At 39.4% G+C, this 26,879-nt stretch overlaps 1 protein-coding gene across 1 annotated transcript in view; it reads left to right on the top strand.

Moving 5' to 3' along the window:
• The window catches only part of LOC107550313 (BAI1-associated protein 3-like), a 91,027-nt gene extending 71,611 nt beyond the window's left edge, over positions 1 to 19,416 (top strand). Inside the window, exons 7-34 of the mRNA XM_016231583.1 lie at positions 524 to 590; positions 1,156 to 1,369; positions 1,445 to 1,489; positions 1,578 to 1,655; positions 1,785 to 1,890; positions 1,991 to 2,098; positions 2,956 to 3,048; positions 3,133 to 3,236; positions 3,460 to 3,577; positions 5,723 to 5,847; positions 6,235 to 6,325; positions 7,461 to 7,517; positions 7,783 to 7,880; positions 8,192 to 8,243; positions 8,340 to 8,491; positions 8,665 to 8,788; positions 9,760 to 9,903; positions 10,061 to 10,156; positions 10,445 to 10,660; positions 12,294 to 12,362; positions 12,450 to 12,529; positions 12,715 to 12,823; positions 15,093 to 15,164; positions 15,244 to 15,327; positions 16,429 to 16,549; positions 17,486 to 17,609; positions 17,693 to 17,898; positions 18,869 to 19,416. Coding sequence (XP_016087069.1) covers positions 524 to 590; positions 1,156 to 1,369; positions 1,445 to 1,489; positions 1,578 to 1,655; positions 1,785 to 1,890; positions 1,991 to 2,098; positions 2,956 to 3,048; positions 3,133 to 3,236; positions 3,460 to 3,577; positions 5,723 to 5,847; positions 6,235 to 6,325; positions 7,461 to 7,517; positions 7,783 to 7,880; positions 8,192 to 8,243; positions 8,340 to 8,491; positions 8,665 to 8,788; positions 9,760 to 9,903; positions 10,061 to 10,156; positions 10,445 to 10,660; positions 12,294 to 12,362; positions 12,450 to 12,529; positions 12,715 to 12,823; positions 15,093 to 15,164; positions 15,244 to 15,327; positions 16,429 to 16,549; positions 17,486 to 17,609; positions 17,693 to 17,898; positions 18,869 to 18,972 — 3,057 coding nt within the window. The 3' untranslated portion in view covers positions 18,973 to 19,416. The remainder of the gene's footprint in view (positions 1 to 523; positions 591 to 1,155; positions 1,370 to 1,444; positions 1,490 to 1,577; positions 1,656 to 1,784; positions 1,891 to 1,990; positions 2,099 to 2,955; positions 3,049 to 3,132; positions 3,237 to 3,459; positions 3,578 to 5,722; positions 5,848 to 6,234; positions 6,326 to 7,460; positions 7,518 to 7,782; positions 7,881 to 8,191; positions 8,244 to 8,339; positions 8,492 to 8,664; positions 8,789 to 9,759; positions 9,904 to 10,060; positions 10,157 to 10,444; positions 10,661 to 12,293; positions 12,363 to 12,449; positions 12,530 to 12,714; positions 12,824 to 15,092; positions 15,165 to 15,243; positions 15,328 to 16,428; positions 16,550 to 17,485; positions 17,610 to 17,692; positions 17,899 to 18,868) is intronic.
• Positions 19,417 to 26,879: the final 7,463 nt, after the last annotated feature.

Below are 26,879 nucleotides of genomic sequence, written 5' to 3'. Positions count from 1 at the left end.
TATATATATATATATATATATATATATATATATATATATATATATATATATATATATATATATATATATATATATACATATATCTTACTAAACAGACGCAGAATCAATGAAAGAAACCAATTAAACAAGTTTTATCTTTTGCAAGACCAAAGAAACTTTGAAATGTCAGAATGAAAGAAGCTTCAGTTACCTCTTGTAACCTCTTAAAGGTCTTTGAAAAGAACAGAAAAATGTTGTGCTATTTGAATGTGCATCATAAAGATCCGAGCCTTCATTTGAACAGCAGTCTCCCACTGCCTGTGTCATATACATAATATACTCACCTCTAACATCTGAAAAAGAAAACCTCTATTGATTTCTTTCCTCTCGACAGGCCTTGGCACTACAGCACGGCATGTTTGCATTTATTTTACTGTGCACTCACTCAAGGTGCTGCCACCATGTCGAACAGCAAATGAAACATGCTCAGTTTTTATTACGGCCATGATGCGTTTTAATCCATGTCTGAAACATTCTTTTGTAGAAAGCCAGCTTTTCTCTCAGGGTCTCTGTAATGAAAGGCAAGAATCTCATGGCGAAAGATGCCAATGGTAAGATGTTTTTGTCTTTTGTGAATTATTTGTGTGTTTTGCTTCTAATATCATGTCTTTTTGATGTAGTCTGTGGCACTGACTTTTGTTGTGGAAAAAAGAACAGCAAGACAAAACATTCACATCTAGACATAATACCTATATCCCTTAGAAAATCTTCAAAGGCAATTTTATTTATTTTAACTAAAGCATTACAGAAATTGTATTAGTTTTAGACTTTATTTTGTCTGCAAAGTTTTATTCTCCTTTTGATGAGCCAAAATTCACATCACACTCTCAGAAAGGTACAAAGCAGTCACTGGGTTGGTACCGTTAGGTAAAAAAATCTAAAAGGTATATCTTTGTATCTTATTTACCCTTAAATAGTACATATTAGTATCTTAAAAGTACATATTAGTACCTTTTGAAATGAGCATATGAGTCCTTTTTTTCTGAGAGTGCATAAATGATCTAACAATAAGATAACACAAAAATTCTTCCAATGAAACAGACCATTTGTTTATATGCTTTGAAAGCCTTTATTGAATTTAATTAGTGAACATTTTTGTCTATGGGTGCTGTGTAGGCTATAGTGACCCCTACTGCATGCTGGGAATCCTCTTGGGACAGTCGCCCAAAGACACTGAGGAGAAGAAAGAGAGGAAGTTCAGTTTTCGCAAGAGACGGGAAAAGTTAGAGAAGCGCTCCAGTGTTAAGGAAGTGCTGGCGGGCCGAGATATCCAGGTGACCGATGTCAAACCAGAGACTCTTAACCCAGTGTGGAATGAACACTTTGTTTTGTGAGTATCCTACTGTTTGAATTGAATAGATATTATTAGATGATCTGTGCATTTTTAAATGTGTTTGTTTTCCAGTGACATTGATGATGTTCACAATGACCTGCTCCATCTGGACATATGGTAAGCTGAATCAACATATGTCCTTCAGAACGAGAACAGTCATCTCTGTTTTTCTCACTGAAAAATTGTTTGTTATTTTTCCCACAAGGGATCACGATGACGATGTTTCTGTTGCGGAAGCCTGTAAGAAGCTGAATGAAATTAGTGGATTCAGAGGAATGGGCAGGTAGGTCACACAACAACCGTCTGTTGTCTTAAAGCTAATGAGCCTAAGATACGTCTGACACATTCTCGGCAAATACTGGTTCAAATGCATGCTGAATGTATGACTCAAGTGGTTGCATCATAATATTAGATATTTCAAGCAAATTGCCAAATCCGTGAGGGCTAACGGGGCCGCTGCATCAGGAAGCGAGGAGAATGCTGATGACTTCCTGGGTTGCATCAACATCCCACTGAATGTGAGTTCTAATTCCGCACACTTTAATTTCTATAACAGTAAGGCAACTCATTGTGTTTGTCATTGAATCTACTTTTGGATCACTTTCTGTCCCTCACTAGGAGATCCCAGTTGTTGGTTATGATAAATGGTTTAAGCTGGAGCCCAGATCCAGCGCCTCTAAAGTTCAAGGAGAATGTCACCTGATTCTTCGTCTCTTTACCACTCAGGTACTGCTGCTCACCTGAGATCTAGCAGCATTCATTAAAGGGATAGTAACCCTAAAAATGAAAATTCTGTTGTTATTTATTCACCCTCATGCGTTACAAAACCTGCATGACTTACATTATTCTGTGGAACACAAAATTAGAATGTTGAAGAATACTTTTCCATCTACTTATTCAATGGGAATGTGTGCTATTCAGTAATTGTGGAACTCGAAAACCCAGTTCCCTATTTACTTGCATTAAATGGACATGAGTAGTGAGTACACTGCTGTTCAAATGTTTGGGATCAGTAAGATTTTTTAAAATGAAATTAGGACTTTTATTCAGCAAGGATGCCTTAAATTGATCAAAAGTGACTGTAAAGACATATATAGTGCTGCATTTAAATTATATTTAAAACAAATCTTCTTTTGAACTTTCAAATTTTCAAAGAATTCTGAACAAAAAAAATCAATTATCAGTTTCCACAAAAATATTAAGCTGAACAGCAGTTTTCAACATTTATAAAAATAAGAAACGCTTTTTGAGCAGCGAGGCAGCCATTTTCAAATGGCTGTTGAAAATTCAGCTTTGCATCATAAGAATAAATTACGTTTTAATATACATTAAAATAGAAAACATTTTAAAGTGTAATATTTCACAACATTACAGTTTTTACAAACAAATGCATGGTCATGAGCGTAAGAGTCTTCTTTTTAGAAACATTACAAAAATGCTTCTCCAAACGTTTTAATGGTAGAGTACGTTTAGCCAAAATATAAGACAAATTTAAGACAAAATAGCTGAATTTTCCTTCAAGGTTATAATATTCCTATTCATCTTCATAATATTTATTAATCACTCCTACTTCTGCTCAACAGAGAGACACAGCCTTGAGTAAAATGGCCTCCAATGTGACCATTCACAAGAAGATGTTGAGCCAGATTCTGGACTATGAACATAATCAAATTCAGGTTGCACTTTTTATAATTTGCCTAGCATTCATCTGCATCAAGCTTAGGAGCTTATCATTAATAATCGTACCATTTTAATTGCAGAAAGAGCCTTATAACTGGAATGGACAAGTGTGTGCGGCTGCATGGACAGTGCTGTCCCATCATGCAGTGCAGGCCGATCTCTCCCCTCTGCAGCAGGCCATCATGTGCGTATTAAACATCAAACCTGTAGTAAGATCATAGCTCCTCTGTGACATGCCACGCAGTCGGCGTGTTTATTGACAGGATGAGCACAACAGCATGAAAACAGCAAATGCTTTTAACACCAAGACCCATCCTGATAATCGCTGCATGCTTCAGCTACACACGCCTGCCAACAGTGAGACTGACACTAGTGTGTAAAACGGATGTTTTTGCATGTGTTTGCAGCCGTTGGCAGTGTTACAGCAGCCATCACCGCTCTCAGAGGATGAGCTACGCTCTGCTCCTCAGGCTGCTGAAAACCGTGGAAGCAGAGTGGGAGGATACCGCTGTGCACAGGGAGCTGGTGGGTTTTTACAACAGCTCGCTGACCCTGAATGTCTGGGCACAGAGACCGCTTTTTGGTGTTTTACACATTAGGGGTGAATTCATTGCACTGCAGAAAATCATTTTCTTAATCAGCATTTTTGTTCTTGTTTTCCAGTAAAATGCATATGCTTGTAGAATGAGACATGTTTAGTTAAGAAGCAAATTTGCATGATATTGTCTGAGAATATTTGGAAGCAATATTTTTGTTTTAAGCATAAATCTAATAAAATGTAATGAGGTTTATGTTTATAAATGGTAAAAAAGTCATTATATATAAATATCCTTTACAATTTTTGCTTAAATGTGAAGTACGTACTACTAATGTCATATTATCAAACTTATAATTTTATCATTTCCCAACAGTTATTCTTATCCTTACAATATCTTGCTGTTTTATCTGGGCTTGACAGTAAAGAATGTAGCAGAAACTTGAGTTTAGCTTACCTGTCAAGAAGAAACTCCACAAGTTTGGTGTCTCAGTTGAAACCCAAACAATCCATCAAATTCCTCTATCTTTTAAAAACACTGCTAAATTTCACCCATTTACCCATTATTTTACCCATTGGCTGTCTCTGTGTATTTTGGCAAGCTTTTATCAGATTTGATCTTGCACTTCTGTAAAAGAATCTGAGCCATGGCTAGACACCTACTAGCTCAGCCTGCTATACATTATCCATGCCCCAAACTCTCGCTATTTGTTGAAGTGGAAAAAGATCTGAGTTGGCCAGTGTTTACAGTTTTGGTGAGATAAAACCATGAATGGTACACTTAGTGTCCAATAAAGTACAATCTTAAGTAAAATGGTTCTAAACAGAGCCAAATTTGGATTATTTGGTTGTAACAATAGCAGAACCCTTTTGTGCTAAATAGGACCCTTTTGATAAGGTTTCATAAGTATCCATGATTTAAAAGTGCTATATAGGACCTATTACACAAGTAATAAAAAAATCGAGCAATATGGATCATAAATTCAATATCTCCATCACTTATTTAATGGAGAATTGGAGAGATGTATCCTTAACTGAACAGAGCTGGTCACAGTTACATGTTCTGTTAAACTACAGAGAGAAAAAGACATGACTAGAAGGAAACCAGTTACAATTTGAAAGTTAAAATTTATAGTCATTTTTAAACAGAAAATGTACCTGTCAAGAGTGTGTTGACAGTCAGTCTGTGTAGTTGAATAGCTGAGCTCCAGAAAATCAGTAATGAGGTGACTTTGACAGTTACAGATTTGAAAAACAAAAAGGAGGCAAAAAAGAACCATAAGCTCTAACTCAAAGAACCATTTTAAAAGCAAAGGGTTCTTCAGGCTCTTATGGTTATAAAAAGTTATACTAGCAAGACTAATAGTAATACCGTTACTTCATGTAAAAAAAGAACCTTATTTCTTAAGAGATTGTAGATTTGTAGATTAAGTGGGTGTATTTTTTTACATTTAAAAAAAAAACACCTTTAAGGACATTTATGTTTCTTTACATATATTTAATAGTTTTTAGATATTTTACAGGAAAGACAAAACAAAAACAGAACATGTTTTTGCATTTGAAAAGCTTAACTTCTTTTAACTTCTTTTTAGAATGTGGTGTATTACAAAATACCTTAGATGCGAATGCAGTGTCCTATGTCGACTTTGTTACATTGTCAATATTTGCACAAACACACCTCCTTTTTTTGTAAAGTGGTTTATTATATTCAGCGCTATTTGTCTGGTGTAGTTAATGTTCCATAAAGTGCTTGCAGAGTTGCGCTTTGCAAATTGCAATTGGTGCTAATTCACTGCGTAATACCTTCAGCGAATCGGGTGCTAATTAGCTGGTTGGCTGGTTTTAGCTGGTCAACCAACCTGGTCTTAGCTGGTCATCAGGCTGGTTTTAGAGGGTTTTGGTCACTTCTTTAGCTGGTCAGGCTGGTCTTAGCTGGTCAGGCTCGGAGACCAGCTGGAACATCCAGCTAAGACCAGCCAACCAGCTTAGGCTGGTTTTAGCTGTTTTTTTTTAATAAATAAACAGCGCTATCAGCGGGTGTAATTTATTCTCCGTGAATTCCCCCCTAAGGCTCTAGTTTAGAACTAATTCTTTTCATCTGGGTCCAGTCTGTAATTATGTGTTTCTGAGTGCAGGAGGGTCTCTTGGCAGAGAGCTTCAGACTTTACTGTGATTACTGCCTGTCTCAAATGAAGAGTATGCGTCAAGTATTCCCCTGCAACAACTCTGCTGCCATCATACGCTGTGAACTTATGCTGAGGTGAATTCATACACACACACACAGGCTATAAAGACTCATGAACCCACACATATGTTCACAGGAGCTGGCCTTCATACGGTCGATTTCCAGGCCGAAGGACCAAAATAAAACCATTTCAATTCAGATATTTCTGCCATCAATTGCAGCAGCTGTGTCTGGGAACTCATGGTGATCTGCCCTTTTGGACGCCTATGGGTAGATCTGTATTGGGTACTGTGACACACTAAAATTGACATCCTATGGGCATTTCTAGTGTTGCTACTACAATGTAGTACAGTATACTGGGCTCAGAGACACACCGCCACACAAACAATTCATGCAGTTTCCACATGGTGTTGTTGAAACTGTTCTTTGGATATTGATCTGCTGTGTGTATGTGTGCTTTAGGAGCATTGGTCACATGCAGTCAATGGCAGCCTTTAAAGCCGTGTGTTCAAACCGCAGCGAACTGCACTTGGAAATAGCAACAGTTATAAAGGTAATAAGGTGATACAGACATACAACAGTGAGACATACAGTGGTTCTGAAAGGTATCTGGAAACTGAAGCCACACTTTTTCAAAATGTACACTACTGTTCAAAAGTTTGGGGTAAATAAGCCCTGCTGAAAAAAAAAATAGACACCATAACAAAATTTTTAATTTACTGGTAAATTACTGTTTATAATGGGACTTTTATTGGTTTTTAATGGAAACTGTAATGGACCCTATGGGTTTCTACTAGTATTTGGCCTTCTATTGGTGGCTTGTTAAAACCAATAAATCCTAATGGAATATGTCCCAAAACACACTACAGAAAACCATCTTTTAAAATGGTTTTAATGGTTAAAAGTTGATGGTTTGCAATGTTTGTAATGGTATTTGTAGTGGAAACCATTAGCATTTTCTGTGATGGTTTCTATTGTTTTTTTCAGCAGAAATAATTTTATTTAGACAGGACACATTAAATTGACCAAATGTGACAGAAATCTGTTGTAACATTTTAAATGGCTTTACTTTTTCAAATAAATGCTGTTACTTTTTAACTTCCACAAAAATATCGAGCAGCACTACTGTTTTCAACATTGATAATACGAAGAAATGTTTCTTGAGCATCATATAAACATTTTAGAATTATTTATAAAGGATTATGTGTCACTGAAGACTGAAGTAATGATGCTGAAAATTCAGCTTTGATATGTTTTAACACAAAAAGTTGCAAAATTGCAAATTATAAATACATTGTTCAAAATACAGACAAAAGTAGTGTAATACTTTCTGGTTGCCAAACATAGAATATACTTCATGAGAGGAACCTTATATACTTCACCTGTGGTTGATATATTACACCTTTGTGAACTGGAGAGGAAATTACTTTATACATCTTGAGAGACCAGATGGTTAAAGGTCGTGGCTCTGAGAAAAACTCTAGCAGATGCTACTTGATTTTATATTTTGTATTGAATGCATCGACATTTCTACAGTTAGTTGGGTTTATGTGTCCAAAATTGTCCAAATGCTTTTGGGGCTACTGTACACAGTGATTTTAATAGTTCATATTTTACTAAATTATGGATACATTTGTATATTACTACTATTTTTAATTTATTGTTTCTTTGTTTATTCCTGACTTTAGAAAGGTACAGTTGAGTGGTATGAAGGAATAATATCAAACATCAAACCAGATGAAGGCGTAAGTATTGATTTAACTACCATTTAAAAGTGTTTTCAAATGTAGTTCCAACCATTTATCTACTGCACAAAGAAAGCTTTATAATATGACTTATATTGGCATATGATATAAAACTGGAACAAACAGAAAATATTGTACTGTATGTCTACATTCATACTGCTGTAGTTAAAGCACCTGTAGTTTATCTGTTGCTCATAACTGTACAAGAAAGCATTGGTCAAGCATTTCGGTAGCTGATGTACCTGTTGTCTGCACATCTCTATAGACTCTAGAGGAGCAGCTGAGGCGTTTGGTTACGGTGGTGGATGCAGTATGTGTTGATGTGCAGAGAGGACAAAATGTCTACAACAAGATTTATTACAGGTATCTTTAGACATGTGTAATTTCATAATAATGACTATTTTCAAACAGATTTCCAAAGCATGCTCCCTGCCTACCACTGGTCGGTCAAACAGTCCCACTACAAACTCACGCCAAGTCAGGATTGCTGTTTTGTGCAGAACAAACAGAACAATGTTTTGATTGCTCTGCAGAGACACAGCATTCAGGAAAACCAGCCTATGAATAGCTTATTTAAAGCACACTTCATTTTTAATGAGATGGGTTGGGACACAACAACAATGAAACAAGTGTAAAAAAAAACATAGAAAAATGTTTTGTGTCTTGTCTTTCAGCTCTGTGAAGGTTGACTTCTTCAGCATCTCCTACCGGCAGTTAGAGAAACTTGTAAGTTTGAGCACCCCTGGGAACGCTTAAAAATAAGTCTTGCCTCGATAAACAGGAGTCAGGCGATAGAGCTTTAATGTTGTGCTGTGTCTCCAGGTGGCAGATGACGTAAATGTGGCAATGGAGCGAGTGTGTGGGAACCTGGAGCAGGAGAGTTCGCGACTCACCCAAACCATGGGAGAGACCCTTTTTGAGCACTACATGTCTCTGAAGTCCCTCAAGCGCTTCAGGGAGTTTCTGCCTCTTAAGTTAGTCACTGGGATCCTCTTAATCCATCTGCTAATTCATCAGCTAGACTAATTGAAAGAGTGAATGCACATAGATTGATGATTCTACTAATTGACAAGGTTATCTACTCTTGAGTGAGCCTGAGGATGGCTTAGTCATAACTGGTGATTCACATGTGGACATTTCTTTTCAGAGACACTAAGATGTTGGCTCTAACTGGATATCACAACTGGTTCAAGACCTCTATTCATAAATGGCTGCAGATTGTACATGAAAGATCCACTGACAGGATCCGCAAAGCTGTGGAAATGGATCAGGTGAGTTGGAGGCCAAACTAAAGCATTATAGCATACTATAGCTACCAATACAATATGTGGTCAATTAATTAGAGTTTTTCAATGGCAATGTCGGAATGAATAGCATAAAATAGCAACAGATTATCGGCCTGGGCCTGTTTCCAGAAAACTATGGATTGTCTTAACATGAACATACGAGATTCATTTAAAAAATATATTTAAAGTGTTGTACACCAACAACAGTTATAGCAATGCTGCAGATGAGTAGACCAAGAGAAATAGCTTATGGAAGGTGAGGAAGATGGTGTGGGGCAACATGATGACAAGCCAAGACATGTGTAATGGTTTCCATGCCTGCCACGGAGTCATTGTAAAACGCATTTCCACTTTAAAGACAGCATACCCGCCTCCGCTGAATTTTATTCATATAGCTGTCTGCAACCGTCACGCCAATACTTTGTTTATACCAACATTGGTTGCCCACCCAAAATTTCATTTTCAATTATATTATTTTATTTTTATATTAGATTATTTTGTTTTTGTTAAATATAAATGTATTTGCTTTAATGAAAACAAATTAAGAAAAAATATAAGAATAGTAGCATCAACTGTATTAAGTTTAAAGATATTTTTGAGGATTTCCTGCAATTTTCACTAGACTTTCCAGTACTAGTTTCAGTGCTTTTGGAATTAAGTTGAACCTATAATTTTAAGAATTTTTATATAATAATTTCTATGAACTACTTACAGTTCTTTTTATAAAACATGGCCCTGGCAGAAAATGTTCTTCACAGTAAAAATAAATGTTTCTTTTAAGAACTGTTCACTGAAAGGCTCTTTGTGGAACCCAAAATGGTTCTTTTATGGCTTCACTGCGAAAACCCCCTTCAGTTTTAAGTTTGTGCTGAGAAGACAAAAATCAAGTTAATGTACCCCACTGAGAGAGTATTGTGTTGGCTGCATAGCGTAACGTGTCTATTTTAATGACACAGCTGGAGCAGATCCAGAGTCAGACCAAACACAGCTCCTCGGCGGTGGACGTTACAACATGCTTCAGCCAGGTGCGGGAGTTCTGGGCCCAGCTGGCGTGGCCTGATTCAGCGGGAGCCTTCATTTTCATCACACGCCTGACGGACGTGAGCACCTCTAAGCTCCACTTTCATAAGCATGCAGTTTAAGCTTGCACAGCTGGGGAGCGGCGGTCAAAAACTGAAAATAAAAAGCATGCTCGTAATGGAAAGGAGAATTGATGGTTTCACCCACATAACGCAATTCTTTCTTGATGTGTGGCAGAATTTCTGCAGCGAGGCGGTGTGTTACGCCGAGCTGATCAAGCGCAAGATTGAGAGGGGCCAGCTGGGACGAGACCACAAGAGTTTCATCGTGCAGGTACCGCTTCTGGGCAAGGGAGGGTTGGCTTTCATTACGAGCAAAGTAAATGTCAGCGTTTTTGAGTGCTTCTCCCTGACAACACTGACGTCTCAGCGGTGCGCCTGTGTCACAGTGTGTCTGACCTCGTTAGCGCCCCTTTTTCATTTTGCACTATATGCTTTCTCTCTCCCTCCGCCCCATTTAGACCTCCTTATTTTCTTCCTTTTTGTTCTTTCCACTCTTTACCTCTCCTTTCCTCATTTCCGATCTCCCTTCTTTCTCTTCCTGGCTGCTGCTTTGGCGCAGGTTTGTGTCGCTCTGAATAGCACGGAGCATGTGCGCGTGTACCTGGGGTGTCTGCCGCGGGAGCTGGACTGGCGGGGGGTCGAACAGGCCATGGAGGAGTCGTGTGGCTTGGAAGGGAAGGAGCAGGTCAACAAGTCCCTCAATGGGCAACTCTACAACGCTGATATCGACCTGCAGAGGGAGGCTAAACGCCTAATCACACACCTTACTGATAGGGTAATGGCATACATCAAGAAGCACAGTTCAACTGCTAAGAGACCTGATTATATCAAGAGCTATGGCAACATACTGTACAAGCATATTGTACCCAAACATAGGTTTCAAAAATTTTTATTTCTGGGGTGCCTTTCCCATTCAAGGACGTAACTCATTACTTAAAGAAATAGTTCACCCAAAAATTTTAATTAACACATGATTTACTCACCCTCAAGCCATCCTGGGTGTATATGACTTTCTTCTTTCCGACGAATACAGTTGGAGTTGCATTAAAAAATGTCCTGGCTCCTCCAAGCTTTATAATGGCAGTGAATGGGGGGTCGAAATTTTGAAGTCCAATAAAAGTGCATCCATCCATCATAAAAAGTAGTCCACACTGCTCCGGGAGGTTGATAAAGGCCTTCTGAAGCGAATCAATGCATTTGTGCAGGAAAAATGTCCTTAAAACTTCATAAACTAATCTCTATCTTCCACTAACTGTCTTATGCGCATTCACGAGAGAGTGGCGTCAAGCGGATGATGTAAGACATAGGCAAACGTGGTGACGAATGCGAAAGCGCAAAGGAGAGAGCAAAACACCGGTCACGAATTAGAAGTAAAAAAACATGGATTTGTAAAGAAAAATGTCGGAGGATTTTGATACAAGCCAAGAGTAGACTGTTTTTCCTTTGTTGTAAAGAAAACTTGGTTCTCGCGAGACTAGCATATTCTCACCGGAGCCATGTGGAGCACTTTTTATGATGGATAGACGCACTTTTTTGGGCTTCAAAATCTCAACGCCCATTATAAAGCTTGGAAGAGCCAGGATATTTTTTTAATATAACAACTCTGATTGCATTCGTCTGAAAGAAGAAAGACATATACACCTAAGATGGCTTGAGGGTGAGTAAATCATGGGAAATTTTCATGTTTGGGTGAACTAACCCTTTAACTACGTAATTTAATGCAACATTGGATAAATAAACTAATGTCAGATTAAAAATAATTAAATTAATGTCAGATTATTTCTGTAAAAGCTAGTCATGTCTGTTTCCCGAGACTATATAAACTTTGTCGCTCAGCCGTTGATTGAACCACATTGTTTTAACAATATAGAATTGCCGTTAATGACATCACAATTGTGTTTGAAGCAATAACTTATTCTAGTTAATTCAAGGTGGAATTAAAGTTAGATGTAATGCTATGTTATGTAAACAACAAACATGGCATCAGAAAACTTCTTTGTTATTTTTGTTCACCATTGTTTTACTTTATTTCCAGATGTTTGAGGTTCCCTCAGAGTACAAGAGCGCATTCACACATGCGCAGTCTTTAAAAATTTAACTTTTATTCTCGTGACAAACATGGAATGGAAGATATAGATTGTACCACGTCAAGTCAACGTCAAACTATGCTTGTAACCACATTTCAAGAGAAGTACTTCCAATTATTTGTGAAGTTTAAAGTTTGCGATGCTGCTTTGCGAATGTTTGTTGGAACTGAAGTTTTGGGGAAAACCAAATCATTGAACTATGTTGATAACAACAGACATTGTGACCATAGTTGGCTAACGATGGGTTTGGGAAACACATCCCTGACTGCTGCACAGTTTCTGGAGTAAAAAGTCAATCACATAAAACTTTGTCCCACACAGATGCTTCCTGAACTCAGAAGATGTATTCAACACATCAGCCTATCTCCAGACTCCATTAACACTGATGAGGTATGTATGAATAAACAGAGAAAGAACATGTAATTATGGCCTAATGTGTTTTTCAACGTATATGTCCTCTTTGATGAACTGCTCCAGGCTGTGGCTCCTCTGATGAAGTACCTAGATGACACTCTAGTCATCCTCAATGAGTCACTGGTTAAAGAGAATCTAACAAGGTAATTTCTTGCTTCATTTAGTGATAAGGGGGACATACTGTAATGATAACAGTAATGACACACAGATTTATCCTTGGAAGCATTTTTTTTCAAGTAAATTGGGCTCTGTAAAGTGGTAATCGACTGCATGTGAAGGAGGTCACTGTGTCCGTGAGCATGATCTTTCTGGTTGTTGTTCACCCCAGGGTTCTGCAGAGTCTGTGGGAGGTGCTCCTGCGGATGATCCTGGACACTGTGGGGGAAAACAGGGGCGTCCAGGTGGAATTCTACACACGGTTCCAGTACACTGTAGAGGTCAGTCACATAGCTGCTTTTCCATTGCTGGGCAAAAAAAAAACGTTCTTGTTGTTTAAGCATTCCATGCCGAACCAGCCCAGCCGGTACAGATATGGCTTCATTTTCCACAGTGGGGCTGATAACAGAGCTCGTAATACAATATATCAGTCGTTGCCTCAGTAATCAGTGCTGGGTAGTAACTGATTACATGTAATCTGGATTTCATAATCAGATTCCAAAAATTAAGTACTTGTAATTATATTACATTTTAAAATACTCAAAATCAGACTACAGTTACTTTTTTATTGATTACATGATTACATATTATTCACACAAGTCTTTGTCTTTGGAAGGCTTTTGTCTTTCATACGCATTAAAATGCATAAAATCACATGATTTTTTTATTTATATGTATAGCAGGGATTTCCATATGATAAGTGCAAAGTCAAATCCTTAAGAGGAAGAAAACAGCAATTTTTAGTACATACATTTCCTACTCAGCTGAACCTCTTTCACCTAATATATATACTTGAAGTCAACCTGAGATTTTAAAGTAATAGTACAAAGTTGATAATTACGTAAAACATTTGCATGTTCATGGTTCTTTGACATTGGTTAATTGTCACAAGAAATGCAGGTAAACCAATAACATATTTCATGTTTTTTAGTAAGTATTTCATTTTTTATGATTTAATGATTTATTTAAATTTGAATTTTTTTTATGATTTAATTAATTATTCACTTTTCGTTGGCAGTTTCTTTACAGATGCCAGTTTGGAAAACATTGATGTAATTTAATGTTTAATGAACTTCATGATTTTAATAATGAATGGAATACATTTTCATTCTCTTTGTATCTTCATATCAATATGGTACAATATTATCCTGTTTAAATCACTGTGATAAACTGGTTAGGTCAAACGTAATCTAAAAGTAATCAAACCATAGTCTGATTACATTACCTAAAATGTGTAATGTAATGGATTACGTTACTAGCTACAATTTGTGTCTTGTCATTTGGAATCAGTAACGGACTACAATTATATCTACCCAGCTCTGTCGGTAATCCAAGTGCTTACATACAGTTTGAGATATAAATAGCAACTGCAATATGGAGGATGATCAGATATTTCTGTTTACTACATTGAAATAGCATTTGGCTACAGAGAGAAACTGGTAGCCAGACAACAGACCAGGGACCAATCCTGAGTATCGACGTCATTGCACGCAGTCTACCAGCAGGGTTCCAGGTTGAGAATGGTTTGTAATCGTACCATGCCGAACCAAGCTCAAGTGGAAATATAACTGTAACTGTTCTTTACCATTCTTTGAACTGTTCGGCTCGACGGTGGAGAAGCGGCTAATACGTATCACGAAGTCCCTTTCAACGATATGCAATTCACTCTGTGACCGTATTTGACAGCTGTTTCACTCATACAAAACCAACTCCTATACTTGAATGGGGAAATATCAAAGTCTCAATAGCTTGCCAAACTCATGTTTAACATTTCAAATCAGCCATAAAATCTGACACGAACTGTCCTATAAAAGTTTTTTATGCTCAGTGTTAAAAAATAATTTCAAGTTGGTCCACATGTGCAGTCCCAAGCGCGGGTCTCAGGACACAACTTTGAACACGAAAAAACTCACAAAGAAACATGCGTATACAATATGTGTTCAAAAATGGCTTTAACATGTCCTCCAAATGGATGGAATCATAATCTAGAGATAAAAAAAAAAATCAGAGTTGGTTTTGAGAGAGGTTGGCAGGTCCCTTGCCTGAGCTCCAGCAGCATTTTGAGGGAAAATGAGTACTATATTAGTGAAGTTAGTTAGAAAATGCAGCTGAAAGCCAACTATGTGTTTTGCCAGCTGGCGGTTTATTACTGTGACTGCAAAGGGCAGTGATCCTCATGTCCGGTTTCTCTCAGTCTGCATTCACAGTCACGGTTTTACATCATGCCTGTCCCCGTCAGATATTCGCCAGTGCTCTTGGCCACAGCTCAGTGGAGAACTTAGGAGATCCCCAGTAGCATGTCAATATGTGAGATCCAGTATTCCAATAGAGAGGAACTGGCAGGAACTCACCACAGATTTACATGAAAACTCATGAAGTGCCGAGTGAGCATAACAAGTCTCAAGAGCATGTTATGAGAGTCTGCATGTCTGCTGGAGTCTGTGCAGTCAAAGAAAGAGCACAAGAAAAAAAATGACATAAGGTATAAAGTACAATGACTTGCATTGATTGTCAGTCAGGTTACCTTAATAACAAGCTATTTTTATGCAGACACTGGTCCGGTTCTTCCACGCTGATGGAGAAGGACTGCTCTTGGAAGACCTTAAGAGTGGAGATTATAAGGTATTCTCACCTTTAATCAATGTGGCTGACGAAATGAGTAAGCATGGCTTCATCCACCTTTCCTCTTCCTTCCCATCAGGCCCTGGACGAGGAGCTGCGTCTGAACAAATGCTCCTCCTTTGAGCTGATCGAACAGTATTTCCTGGAGAAAATCTCTCAGCAGGTGGGTAGGAGTCCTGCTGGGCCGCCACAGCTTTTAGCTCCAGCCCTGCAGAGAGAGGAGGTGTTGATTAGGAGCTAAGACATCACAAATATTATTCCTTCCTCTGATGATTAAAAGTTTACATCAGTCATTTCCTCTTTGACTAAGCGTTCTTTGCACTGTGAAAGATTTCGCAGCCTCTGACTGTGTCTCAAATCCTGCTAAGCTGACTTGCTGTCTGCTGCCTACGGGGGGCAGATGTCTGCACAACCAGCATGTTATGAAACCGAACCGAACCTCATAAATGTCTGATCAGAACTGCTTTCACAGGCAGCAACTTTGTTAACTTCTTTAAAAAAAGTTTGCTGCTAAACAAATATCATTCCTCACACGAAGTTCACGAAAACATGTCCCACAGTTGATGTTAGCATGTTGCTAAGCTAGTCAATTCTTTAATAGTTATGTAACGCGCGTAGTTGTATATGCGAGCTTCACAGTTCTTACCACGCGCTGGCTCGTGGGTTCTTAGCTTTGTTGCAAGGAGAACACCGAGCTAAGAATTTAGAAGTTAATGTGAGAATTCAAGTGATTTTGCTTTTTCTTGTTTATTTTTTGTCCTCCTTTCTCACGTGTAGCTTCTTGATTTAGCTAAATGAGTGGCGTTTCCTAGGAAGCTTTATAGCTTTACTTCATGAAAATAAATTTTCTTCTAAATTGACATCGTCGTATCAGGAAAGTCAGGGTTAAAATAAAAACCGGTGGAGGTGTTCATGTAAGGTAAATATGATCATGCCGACATGACCTGAAGTAAGATTTATCCAATAACTTAATATCACTATATACATGGGAGATACATGCAGGATTGCCACAAATTTTGGCCACAGTGTGGTGGGCCTATCTCAAAAAGTAGCATCATTTCACCACCTACAATTTGAGACAATTTTCACACCAGGTCCACATCTATGGTGCCCAAAAATGCTATTTCACTTGCTTTTGAGGCACAACCTGTAAATTGTAGAGTTTCAACCTTGCCTAATGTGTTATTAGTTCTAAACTTTATGTGAATGTTATATGTATTTGCTATAGATGGTAATCTTTAACAGATGTGCATTTGCTTTACAGAGAATCTTAAAGCACAGCCGTTTTGGTCGGATCAGTTTGAAGTGTTACTATGATGCCCCTGAGCAAAGACTCACTGTGGAGATACTGCATGCAGCTGACCTCATTGCCCTGGATGCTAACGGTAAAAAAAAAAAAAAAGTAGTATATTATATATATATAATATATATTAATCCTTATTGGTTATTTATTTTGCATGCTCATTTCCCTTATGCTTACATTTACCTTTAGATCTCTCTCTATTTGTTCAAGGAGATAAGTTAATCTTTAAAAACACTAGTAATGTAAGAGCATTGTTAAATGTAATATTTAGCATATCTCAAAATGATTATCAATTTCCATACAGTGCATTATAATGCTGAGATGCCTAAATTCACTTACAGTATAGCATTTAAAATATTTTTTTTGCATTTTAATTTATTCAGAAAAAAATGAAATGAACCATTTTTTTTATATCTATGAATCCATATTCTAGCAATGTTTCTACTGTAAACACCTAAGCCTAATTATTTAAAAAATGTAAAATATATATTTTTTTAAACCTATAGATTCCATGTGTTTATTTTTTTATTTTGGGAAAAAATTACAGAGAGAGAGAGAGAGAGAGAGAGAGAGACTTACTTTTAAAGGTCTATTTATTTACAATGAAAAATAAAACATTAAAACACTAAACACTGATGTTTTAAGAAAACAAAAAGACAGCGAGAGAGAGTGAGAGAGTCATTTAAAATTAAAATGTGAAAATCTCCTATTGACTAACATTGACATTGTTCAGCGTTCAAAATATGAAGGAAAGTAATGATTTCATAACATTTGCATCCTGAATTCTATTCTATTACATCTGGTGTCTGTTGCATATTTTAACCAATTATAGCCAATTTTACATTGTAACAAATTAGTTGCTTTGTGTGTTGATTCTGATGTGAAAGTTTTCTAAAAATGTTGGCATTATTCCTTTTCTGCTGTTTATTACTGCTATTTCTTTCCAAATCTAGTTACATACTAATATTTTCTGTTGTCATCTGTTACTGGATTTGTCTCCAAATTCGTGCATTCCTAGGCCTCAGTGACCCGTTTGTCATCGTGGAGCTGTGTCCTCACCATCTGTTCCCCACGGCTCGGAGTCAGCGCACCCAAGTGAAGCTCAAAACCCTGCATCCGGTTTTTGATGAGCTTTTTTACTTGTGAGTACCACACCAACTACTTACCTTAACACTTGAGTCCCAGCGCCCCAAACAGCCCTTTGATCCCATTTGCTTCTTCACAGCCATGTCAGCCCTGAGCAGTACAGGCACAGGTGTGCCTGTCTGACCTTCACTGTGATGGACTATGATTGGTTGTCCACTAATGATTTCGCTGGCGAGGCTGTTGCCCCACTGAGTGACTTCTGCTGGCCGGGCAGGCCAAGTGCCACACCTGCTGGAAAGACCCTTCAACCGGTTATCCTGCACTTGTCCCGCCAAAAACCAAGCGGTATGCTAATCTGTCCATTTTATCCACCTACCTGTGACATTTCTCCTTAAGAGTAAGCATAAAACGTTTTAAATCAGGGGTACTCAACTCTGCTTCTGGAGACCTACTGAACCTTCATGTAGAGTTTAGATTTATTCCTGCTCTTAAACACCTGCCTGTAATTGTCTAGTAATCCTGAAGACCTTTATTAGCTGGATCAGATGTGTTTGATTAGGCCTGAAGCTAACGGTACCTTTTTCCTATATCTACAAATTCACAATTACAATGTGATTACAACAGTCAGGGGATTTTGATCTGAACAAAATAGAAGTGTTAGGAATTTAAAAAATGAGAAAGATATATGAAAATATCTGCCTAAGACAAAGCGCTATTGTTATAAATGAAAAGCACATAGTACACCTTTCCTGATGCTTTTTTAGGTATGTTCCTTATTCTCTCACAAACCTGTCAGCTGGGTTCAATTTTCCAGTAAATGTTATTGGTATTCTTCATCAACATTATAAAAAAATAAATAAAAATAAAACATAGTATACTCAATAACAGATTGCTTCCACAATGATTCTTGAACCATTGACAAATTGGCCTTGAAGAAAATCTCAATTTTGCACAAATATCTCATAAATAAAATATTTTTGGCATGATTTAGAGTAGCATAAACTCTCCACAAAAGCAACTTTATATAAACAGTGTTGAGTCCTATGGAATAATGCATAATTTCACAGTAAACATGACATGTTATTTAAAGACTGCTGCTTATTTCTACATTCAGAGAGAGAAAAGCAAGTAGGAATGGTTAGATTTCATTGTTTTGTCAGCATTGCTTGGTGTTTAGTATCTGTTGCAGTCTGTCCTCTTGAAAGGATTTCCAATTACATGTGTCATTGTCTATCGAGAGGTCTGCCACCTCAACATTATTGTTGTGTCTGGTCTGATGGATTCATTTCTGACTGAGTTGCTTCTTGTGATACAGAGAAGCCCATCATGAAGATGCTGGAGGCGAGAACGGGAGACAGAGAGGCTCAAGAGTTTGTGCGAAAGCTGAAAGAGATCGAGAAGTCAATGGAGGAAGAGTAATGTGTCCCCTGTAGTGCACGTATTTCTGATGGTGGTCTTTTTTACCTGTTGTACTATGTTTACTCTTTAAATGCAAACTCTTTTAAATGTATTTTTGACTGTTGTCCAGAAAAAAAGGTAGGATCGTGTTTAAAGATCAGTATTTTATCACTGTTCAGCACTTAATGTGTGCTGTGTTTTGATGTTGAAGCCCTCTGATGGAGCTTATTGTTCATAGGGTTGTATGAATTTAGTAGTAGAAGGGTCTATTTTGAAAGAAACATTTGAATTCAAACGCTTATCTGAGCTATAGGTTATGACTGGAACTCTGAGAACTTGAACTTTGAAATAAACACAGATGTTTACTTGAGGATTTTCAGCAAACACTACAAAAGAGAATTACAGGCCACGTACACACTGCAGATAAATATGGTTTACTGCAAAACAATATTGTTTTCTTGATCAGTGTTTTTTGGCTTGTTTTCAAGTCAAAATATCGAAACATTCTTTTAGAGATTAGTTTTCATGTACAATATATCTCAAATTAAGGATATTTTTCTCACGTCTGAACAGGAAAGAAATACATATACAGGGGGAAAAAACATTGCAAGAAACTGTCAAATCATTAACTTTTTTTTTGTTCGCTTTAGGAATAGTATATGAAATATTTTGTTGCTTTTTTGTGTAAAATTGTGCTTTTTCACAAGTTTTATGCTGTCTAGCATTCAGAATTTTGGGGTTAGTAATTTTTTGAATTCTCTTATGCTCACCGAGGCTATATTTATTTATTTTTCATTTAAAATAATTTTAAATGTTTTTTTTTTTTTTTCAAATGTAATTTATTCCTGTGATGGCAAAGCTGTATTTTCAGCATCATTACTCCAGTCTTCAGTGTCACATGATCCTTCAGCAATCATTCTAATATGATGATTTGCTGCTCAAGAAGCATTCCTTAATATTCTAAATGTTAAAAAACGGTTGTTCTACTTAATTTTTTTTTTTTGGTAGAAATTGTGATACATTCTTATTTTCATGATGAATACAAAGTAAAAACAAAAATAATTGTTTGTAACATTATAAATTAGATTTACTGCCACTTCTGATCAATTTAACACATCCTTGCTAGATTAATTTATTTAAAAATCTTACTGATCCCAACCAACTGCTAAAATTTCTTCAAAAATAGCTAACACTAAACTGAGTGCCTCAAACTACCAGCCGCAAGATAGTTTCATACAGCTCCTCGAGTTTATCTTTGCACCAAGCCCATAAATCAAATGTCCTTTTCAACTGGCCCTTTAAAAATTTGAGATGGAGAATTTTGGCATCTTTGTTTTTTTACAGCCAAACCATTGGTATGGTTATCACCATGTCAACCATTGCAAAAGTGACTCCTGTGTTCCACACACACAGAAGGGATTCACTGCCGCATTTAAATGCAGTCTTCACTCCCAAAACTTTGTAGTGTGTACGTGGCCTACGTGTAGCATGAAAGGCAACAGAATGTTAATTACTTTTTCATGTAATCATACAGCAGCGCCGATATGATAATGTTTACCTTATTATTGATTGAAAGTGTTCTCTGTTCGCTCTTATCAAGGAAAAGTCTTTTATCTTAAACTGTGAATGTTCAGTATTTGTCCTTGAATCCCACTGGACTGTGTTGAGATTTTATCGTAGCATTTCTGTAAGATGTTGTCTTTCCTAAAGAATGTATTCGTTTATGCCAAGTGGTTTATCAATTTACGGGGTTTAATGTTCAGATGGTTACCTTCTCTTGTATTTTCTCTGCCAAATGACTTGTTTTTATTGCCAGTAAATGATAAGGGTAAAAAAAGGACTTTTTCACATCGCAAAGGCTTTTCACCACTACGTTTTGAATGTCTGGCTACTTTTGTGAATGAGGCAGTACAGTATGGGGGTTTATTGGATTTATGAACTATTCCATTACGCTCTTTCCCATCTGTACATTACCAGTAGCTCTCAGCAGGCCACTTCCTGTTCAGCTATTATAACTTCAGCCTGTTACTTTTCCTCACCAGCATCTCTCTTCTTCTTCTTCTGACCTTCACACTTATCATGTGCTATTCACCTCCTGGTGAGTGAAAACCACCATAAACGAGCCACTCGCAAACAAATGAAGGCCAAAGCCTGCTGAAACATACCGCAGCACCCAGCAACACTGATATTACTGCTCCACTTGAAACATGCTCAAGAATGTGATACTGTCAGCAACTCTCTGTCTCCTTTGTGACTCCAGTAATGGTGTATATGGTGTGTGTGCATGCACGTGTGTGGCTGCGTGCACTTTGAATTCAATAAACAGATGATAACGATTAGAAAGAGACGTGTTTATGCTGAAAACATGCCAAACCTTAATTTCATTGTGTTAGTCATTGTGTGATCTATGGGTGTTTTTCTTTCTTTTTTTTTTGGCAGTTTTTGTGCACATGGTGTTGTGGTGGCCTTCAGCATCTCATCTTCTCCCACCAGCAGAGATGTCTTCAGCCTCATTATCACTGCATGCTTTCAAACCCACACTGCAACTGAGCCTCACAATTCTGCAGTTATTCCAGGTATTTGATAAATACAGAATTGCAGAAATTTTATACCCCTTTTTTTTGTATAATTCTCACATCTCTAGGTGAGTTTAGTTATAAAGTAAAGTGCAGTTTTGCAATGTGAGCGCCTAAAGACATAGAGTTATAGTAATATGAATGTATCAACCTTATTTTTCAACATGGAAGTATTTTCTGTTGAATGTCCGAGACTTCCGATTTATTAGCCGCTCGGTAAATAACTAAAGAATATCTTACAAAAACAGTCACTTATTGGGCAGATGTAACGAGTAGATACTCAAGTATCACTCTGATCCGGACGAAAGCGCTGATGCCTTGTCTGGATCACATCCCTAGGTCTTGCCTACCTCCCTCTGACCCGCGATTCCTTCTACCCCTACGCGCAGGCGGGGAAGGAGCACGCGCCGTGACACTAGCCTTCCGTGGCCGTCTCTGATCCTCAGACCGAGACGGACCAGGACCCCTATACTGTTCGGGCTTAGACCTGGACTCTTGCCTCGCCAGCGTCCATTCGCGGTCTATTAATATTTCACACTTCCCAACTGGCTACATTCACCCCCCTGAACTTCACAAAACTAGTCAAAACCTAGTGACTCAATGACACTGGGGGTGTGATCACATCCGACAAAAAAAATCACAGTATCCGTACGCAACATATAAGTTTCCCAACTTACTGAGAGAGCGACAAAAGAAAGTTGGCCAGACTCTCAAGTGTCTGCCCGCAAAAGAAGTGCCATAAACACTACTACAAAGACACTTTAATGATCACCAAATGTATTGTACCCCAGTTGTATAAAACTGACAGGGAATCTATATCCCACACTTAAGAAGCTTTAGACCTGAGAAGGCTGAATGAAGGGCTACGTAGGAGAGTTTTCTGTGTCATAATTTGAATCAGTCTATTAACTGGTTTCACTAATCTGCCAGCCCTTGTTATGACTGGGTGAGCAGTTCCGGCTAGAGGCTGAACAATCTCGCCAGAGACTTCATCAGATGGCATGGACTCTTCTATGTCAAGCTCAACTTCCTCCACATCCATGGTAGAAAGGTCAGACTCAGAGTTCTGAACGGTTTCCCGATTCTCACATCCGTGAACTGATCCATCGGAGACATGCTCTAGTCCTGTTCTAGAACTGGGATCCCTGGTTTCCACTTCCACTGATGTGCTTAATGGACAAGCTGAGGAATGAGCTGACCTAACAATTCCGTTACGAGCATCCTCTGATTCACTCAAGGTAGTGTCAACCACAGACTCATCAGTCTCACAGTCCGACTCGGAGTCATCGAAGCCTGGTTCTACACAGTCCTCCCTCACATCAACAGGTAAGAAGTTGGCTCGTAAGAGCAAGTTCCTGTGAACCACTTTCTCCTGATTGGTCCGAGTGTTCCTCACAAGGTAGGTATGACATCTCGTGTTCACAGATACCACAACATGCAAGGTCGAATCCCATTTGTCGGCTAACTTGCGTCGCCCCCGCTCCCCTTTGTTGGCGAGCAACACATAATCTCCTAACTCAATGTCTCTGCCTCTGACGTCTTTGTTGTAATGTTCAGCTTGTCGTCGTTGACTTGCAGTGTTGTTGGCCTGAGCAAGTAACATAGCTTCTTTGAGATCATCCTTCATTTTTCTCACATACTGGTCATAGTCCGTGACATTGTTATCCCGATCCACGCTCTGGAACATCAAATCGACAGGCAATCTGGGGATTCTACCGTACATGAGAAAAAATGGTGCAAAGCCGGTCGACTCATGGGCAGTACAATTGTAAGCAAACATCAAGGTTTGCAGCATTTGTGGCCAGGCTTGTTTGGCTCTCGGAGGCAAAGCCCTGATCAAATTGCCCAAGGTGCGATTGAACCTCTCAACTTGGCCGTTGCCCATCGGGTGATATGCCGTTGTTCGTGACTTCTGTATGCCAGCAATTTGTAAAAGTTCCTTGATCAACCCGCTTTCAAAGTTCGCACCTTGGTCTGAGTGGATTCTTTGTGGAAACCCATAGACACAAAAGAACTTATCCCATAAGTGACGAGCGACTTGAGCTGCTTACTGGTTCTTGCACAGGAATGCATTCGCCATTTTCGTGAAGTGGTCGGTTACCACTAATACATTTACACTCTTGCCAGAGGAATCCTCAGCACACCAGAAGTCTATGCACACTAATTCTAATGGGCTGGCGGTTTGAATGCTTTCTAGAGGGGCCCTTCCCTCTGGCTCAGGGGTCTTGCTGACTACACAACGTTGACAGCGTCTTACATACTCTCGGGTGTCACTCTCCAACCCAACCCATGAAAATCTCTGCCTAGCCAAAGACAACGTTCTTCCTTGGCCTTGATGACCTGCCTCGTCGTGGATGCCGCACAGAACTACACTGACCAGCGAATCAGGGACTATGAACTGGTAACGTGTAAACCTAGTCACTGGATCCTTGCAAATGCGGTACAGTATATCATCCAAGAGCTTTAGTCTGTCCCATTGCTTCAGCAGTTTCAGAGCCTTGTAAGGTTCCTTGGCTCTTTCTCTCCTAGACGGTCTCTTACCTCGGCACACATAGAAGAGAACTCTTGAAAGCACGCGGTCACTTTCTTGCTTCTCGTGAAGCTCTTTCAATGAGTAAACGGGCAAGGGGTTCTGACCAACTGGTAATGTCTGTTGGGTTTCTTGAGCAAGCCAAGATATAACTCTATTCTGTGCTCCCACTTCCCACTGTGCATGAGCTTCCAAGACAGCAGAAACCTGATCGGAAGACAAGGAACACTGCTCCAGAGGATGTCCAACACACTGGCTGTTTGCGCTGAGCCTAAAGGAGCTCTGTTCGAGCAGATGGTTGTAGGGCTCTGCCACTAGTCTCTGACAAATGGCTGGCGGCTCAATGCATCGGCCACTACATTTTTTGCACCAGGCATATACTTGATGTCGGAGGGGTACGGGGCCCACCTAGCCACCCACCTCTGTTCGCACGCGTCTAGTTTCGGCTTTGTTAGGATATACGTCAACGGATTATTGTCCGTCCAGACTGTAAAAAGATGTCCCTTTAGCCAATGACAAAATTTTTCACAGACAGACCATTTCAATGCAAGAAACTCGAGACGGTGTGCTGGGTAGTTCGACTGAGCCTGTGTGAGCGCCTTGCTAGCAAAGGCGACAGGTCGTGCCTTAGACTCCCCTTTAGGTATTTGAGATAATACTGCCCCTATGCCATCCAAGGAGGCATCTGTAGAAAGAATGAATGACTGGGTGAAGTCAGGGTGAGCCAACACCACATAATTCAGAAGGGCTGACTTGAGCTGTTCAAAAGCTAGAAAAACATTCTCTAGTCCAGTCCGACGGCCTGAGTTTCCTGAAGACAACGCCACCCTTTGAATAGCCCCTTTTTCCCTTGACTGCTGCGGTTAACGTGAAGAGTGGCTTGGCAATACTGGAACAGTTAGGGATGAACCGTTGGTAATACATGACCATACCCAAAAAAGATTTGATCTTCCTTGGTGAAGGTGACACTCCATCCTCCATCATGAGGTCCTTTTCGCTAACGGCGGTAATGGCTGCAATTTTGTCGGGATCAGTTGCGACTCCATTTTCATTCACAACATGGCCAAGAAATCTGACACTCCATCTTAGGAAGTAGCATTTCTTAGGCGCCAACTTCAACCCATGATAACTCAATCTGTCGAAGACCATCTCTAACCTTTCTAAGGCTTTTTGTTCATTGGGAGCCACCACTAGAAGATCATCCAAATAGCACAGCAGAGTAAGGAAGTTTTGGTCTCCAAATATACTCATCATTAGCTGCATGAAGCTCGCTGGGCTGTTGCATAGTCCCTGTGGAAGACGATTGAACTCATATAGGCCTAGAGGCGTGGTAAAGGCTGTAAATCTCTTGTCTTCCTCACACATGGAGATGTTGTAGAAGCCAGATGTGAGGTCCATTGCGCTGAACAATGCATTCCCTCCCAGAGCGGCAAGACAATCAACCTGATGAGGAAGAGGGTGTGCGTCCTTTGTAGTGCGTGAATTCAGCCAGCGATAATCAACACAGATACGGAGGTCGCCACTCTTCTTCCACACGAGAACCAAGGGAGAGGCCCACTCGCTGCTGGATTTACGAATGATGTCTTGTTCTTCCATCTCCGATAATACTTGCCGTAGCTTCTGGTAATGCCCTGGCGGCACACGTCGGTAAGGTAAACGGAAAGGCCGATTGTCAGACAGATGGATGCGATGCTCAAAGTCTTTCGCTCTCCCGCAGTCTAACTTGTGCTTTGAGAATACATGTTCAAACTTCTGGACCAATTGCAATAACTGACCTTTCCATTGAGGTGACACTTCGCAGGAGTCAATGTCTAAGTCACTCAATCCCATCTTCTGCAGAATGTCCTGGAAGTCTGGGTCAGGTGATCCATCATGCAGTGTTTGGCTCAGCGTTTCAACAGTGTTGAAGGGTCGCTCCAAATCCATTTCCAAATCATCCAACGCCACACAAGGAGACACATTGACAACCTTTGAGTTTTTTTTCAGGGTGATGGCCTCGTCATGCGGGTTAAGCATCCTTACAGGTACCCATCTATCAGCAGTCATGGAAACCACCACAATGATACATCCCAGAATGATATCTTTTTTATGGGTCGGCGACTTGGTTGGTTCAATCAACACAGCACTGCCCTCAGAAATAGGCGACGTAGGAGGTAACTTGGCCCACACCAGGTGTTCCTGCTTAGGCAGCAAAGTGACTGCTTGAACCAGTTTGGCAGTTCCTATAATGTCAGGCATCTCATTGCCTCTCCATCTGTTAAGTCCAGAAAGCACGTCAAGGAACTGTTCAGCATCACAATCTTTCGTTGATTCGGGCCTATTTACAACACGCCAGTATGTGGGATTCTGCTTAACCTGGCTCAAGATGAACTTAAGAACGTTGGTGCCCAGTATCAACTCATCTCGTTGTCCTGTAACAACCAGCGTAGGTACACTGACTTCATACTCATACACTCTCATCTTCAGCTGGTACATACACTTCGGCGCACCTTGAACTCCGCCACACCCAACCAGCATAACATTGGCCTGCATCTCGCACTGGTCCAGAAACAACCCTGCATCGAGTAGACGGGACTCTGCAACTTCACTGATGGTGCAGGCCATAGAGCCACTGTCTAACAAGGCTCTTAGAGGCATGCTGTCATTGACTAAAACGTTAGTATAGAAAAGGCTGTCTGCCCGAGCCAAATGGGTCACGTTCTGAAACAAAACCATATTATCACTTGTCACTGACTTACAAGTCGACTCATATATGCTTGACGCATCATCTTGGAGGGTCTGGACTTCTTCACCCACATTATCCCCTCCCGAATGTAGGTGTG

The sequence above is a fragment of the Sinocyclocheilus grahami genome, unplaced genomic scaffold (genome assembly GCF_001515645.1).
Source record: "Sinocyclocheilus grahami isolate Dianchi unplaced genomic scaffold, SAMN03320097.WGS_v1.1 scaffold395.1, whole genome shotgun sequence".
In the NCBI taxonomy this organism is placed as follows: domain Eukaryota; kingdom Metazoa; phylum Chordata; class Actinopteri; order Cypriniformes; family Cyprinidae; genus Sinocyclocheilus; species Sinocyclocheilus grahami.
The sequence above is the reverse complement of the archived record's forward strand: the minus strand, read 5'-3'. Positions and strand labels throughout refer to the sequence as shown.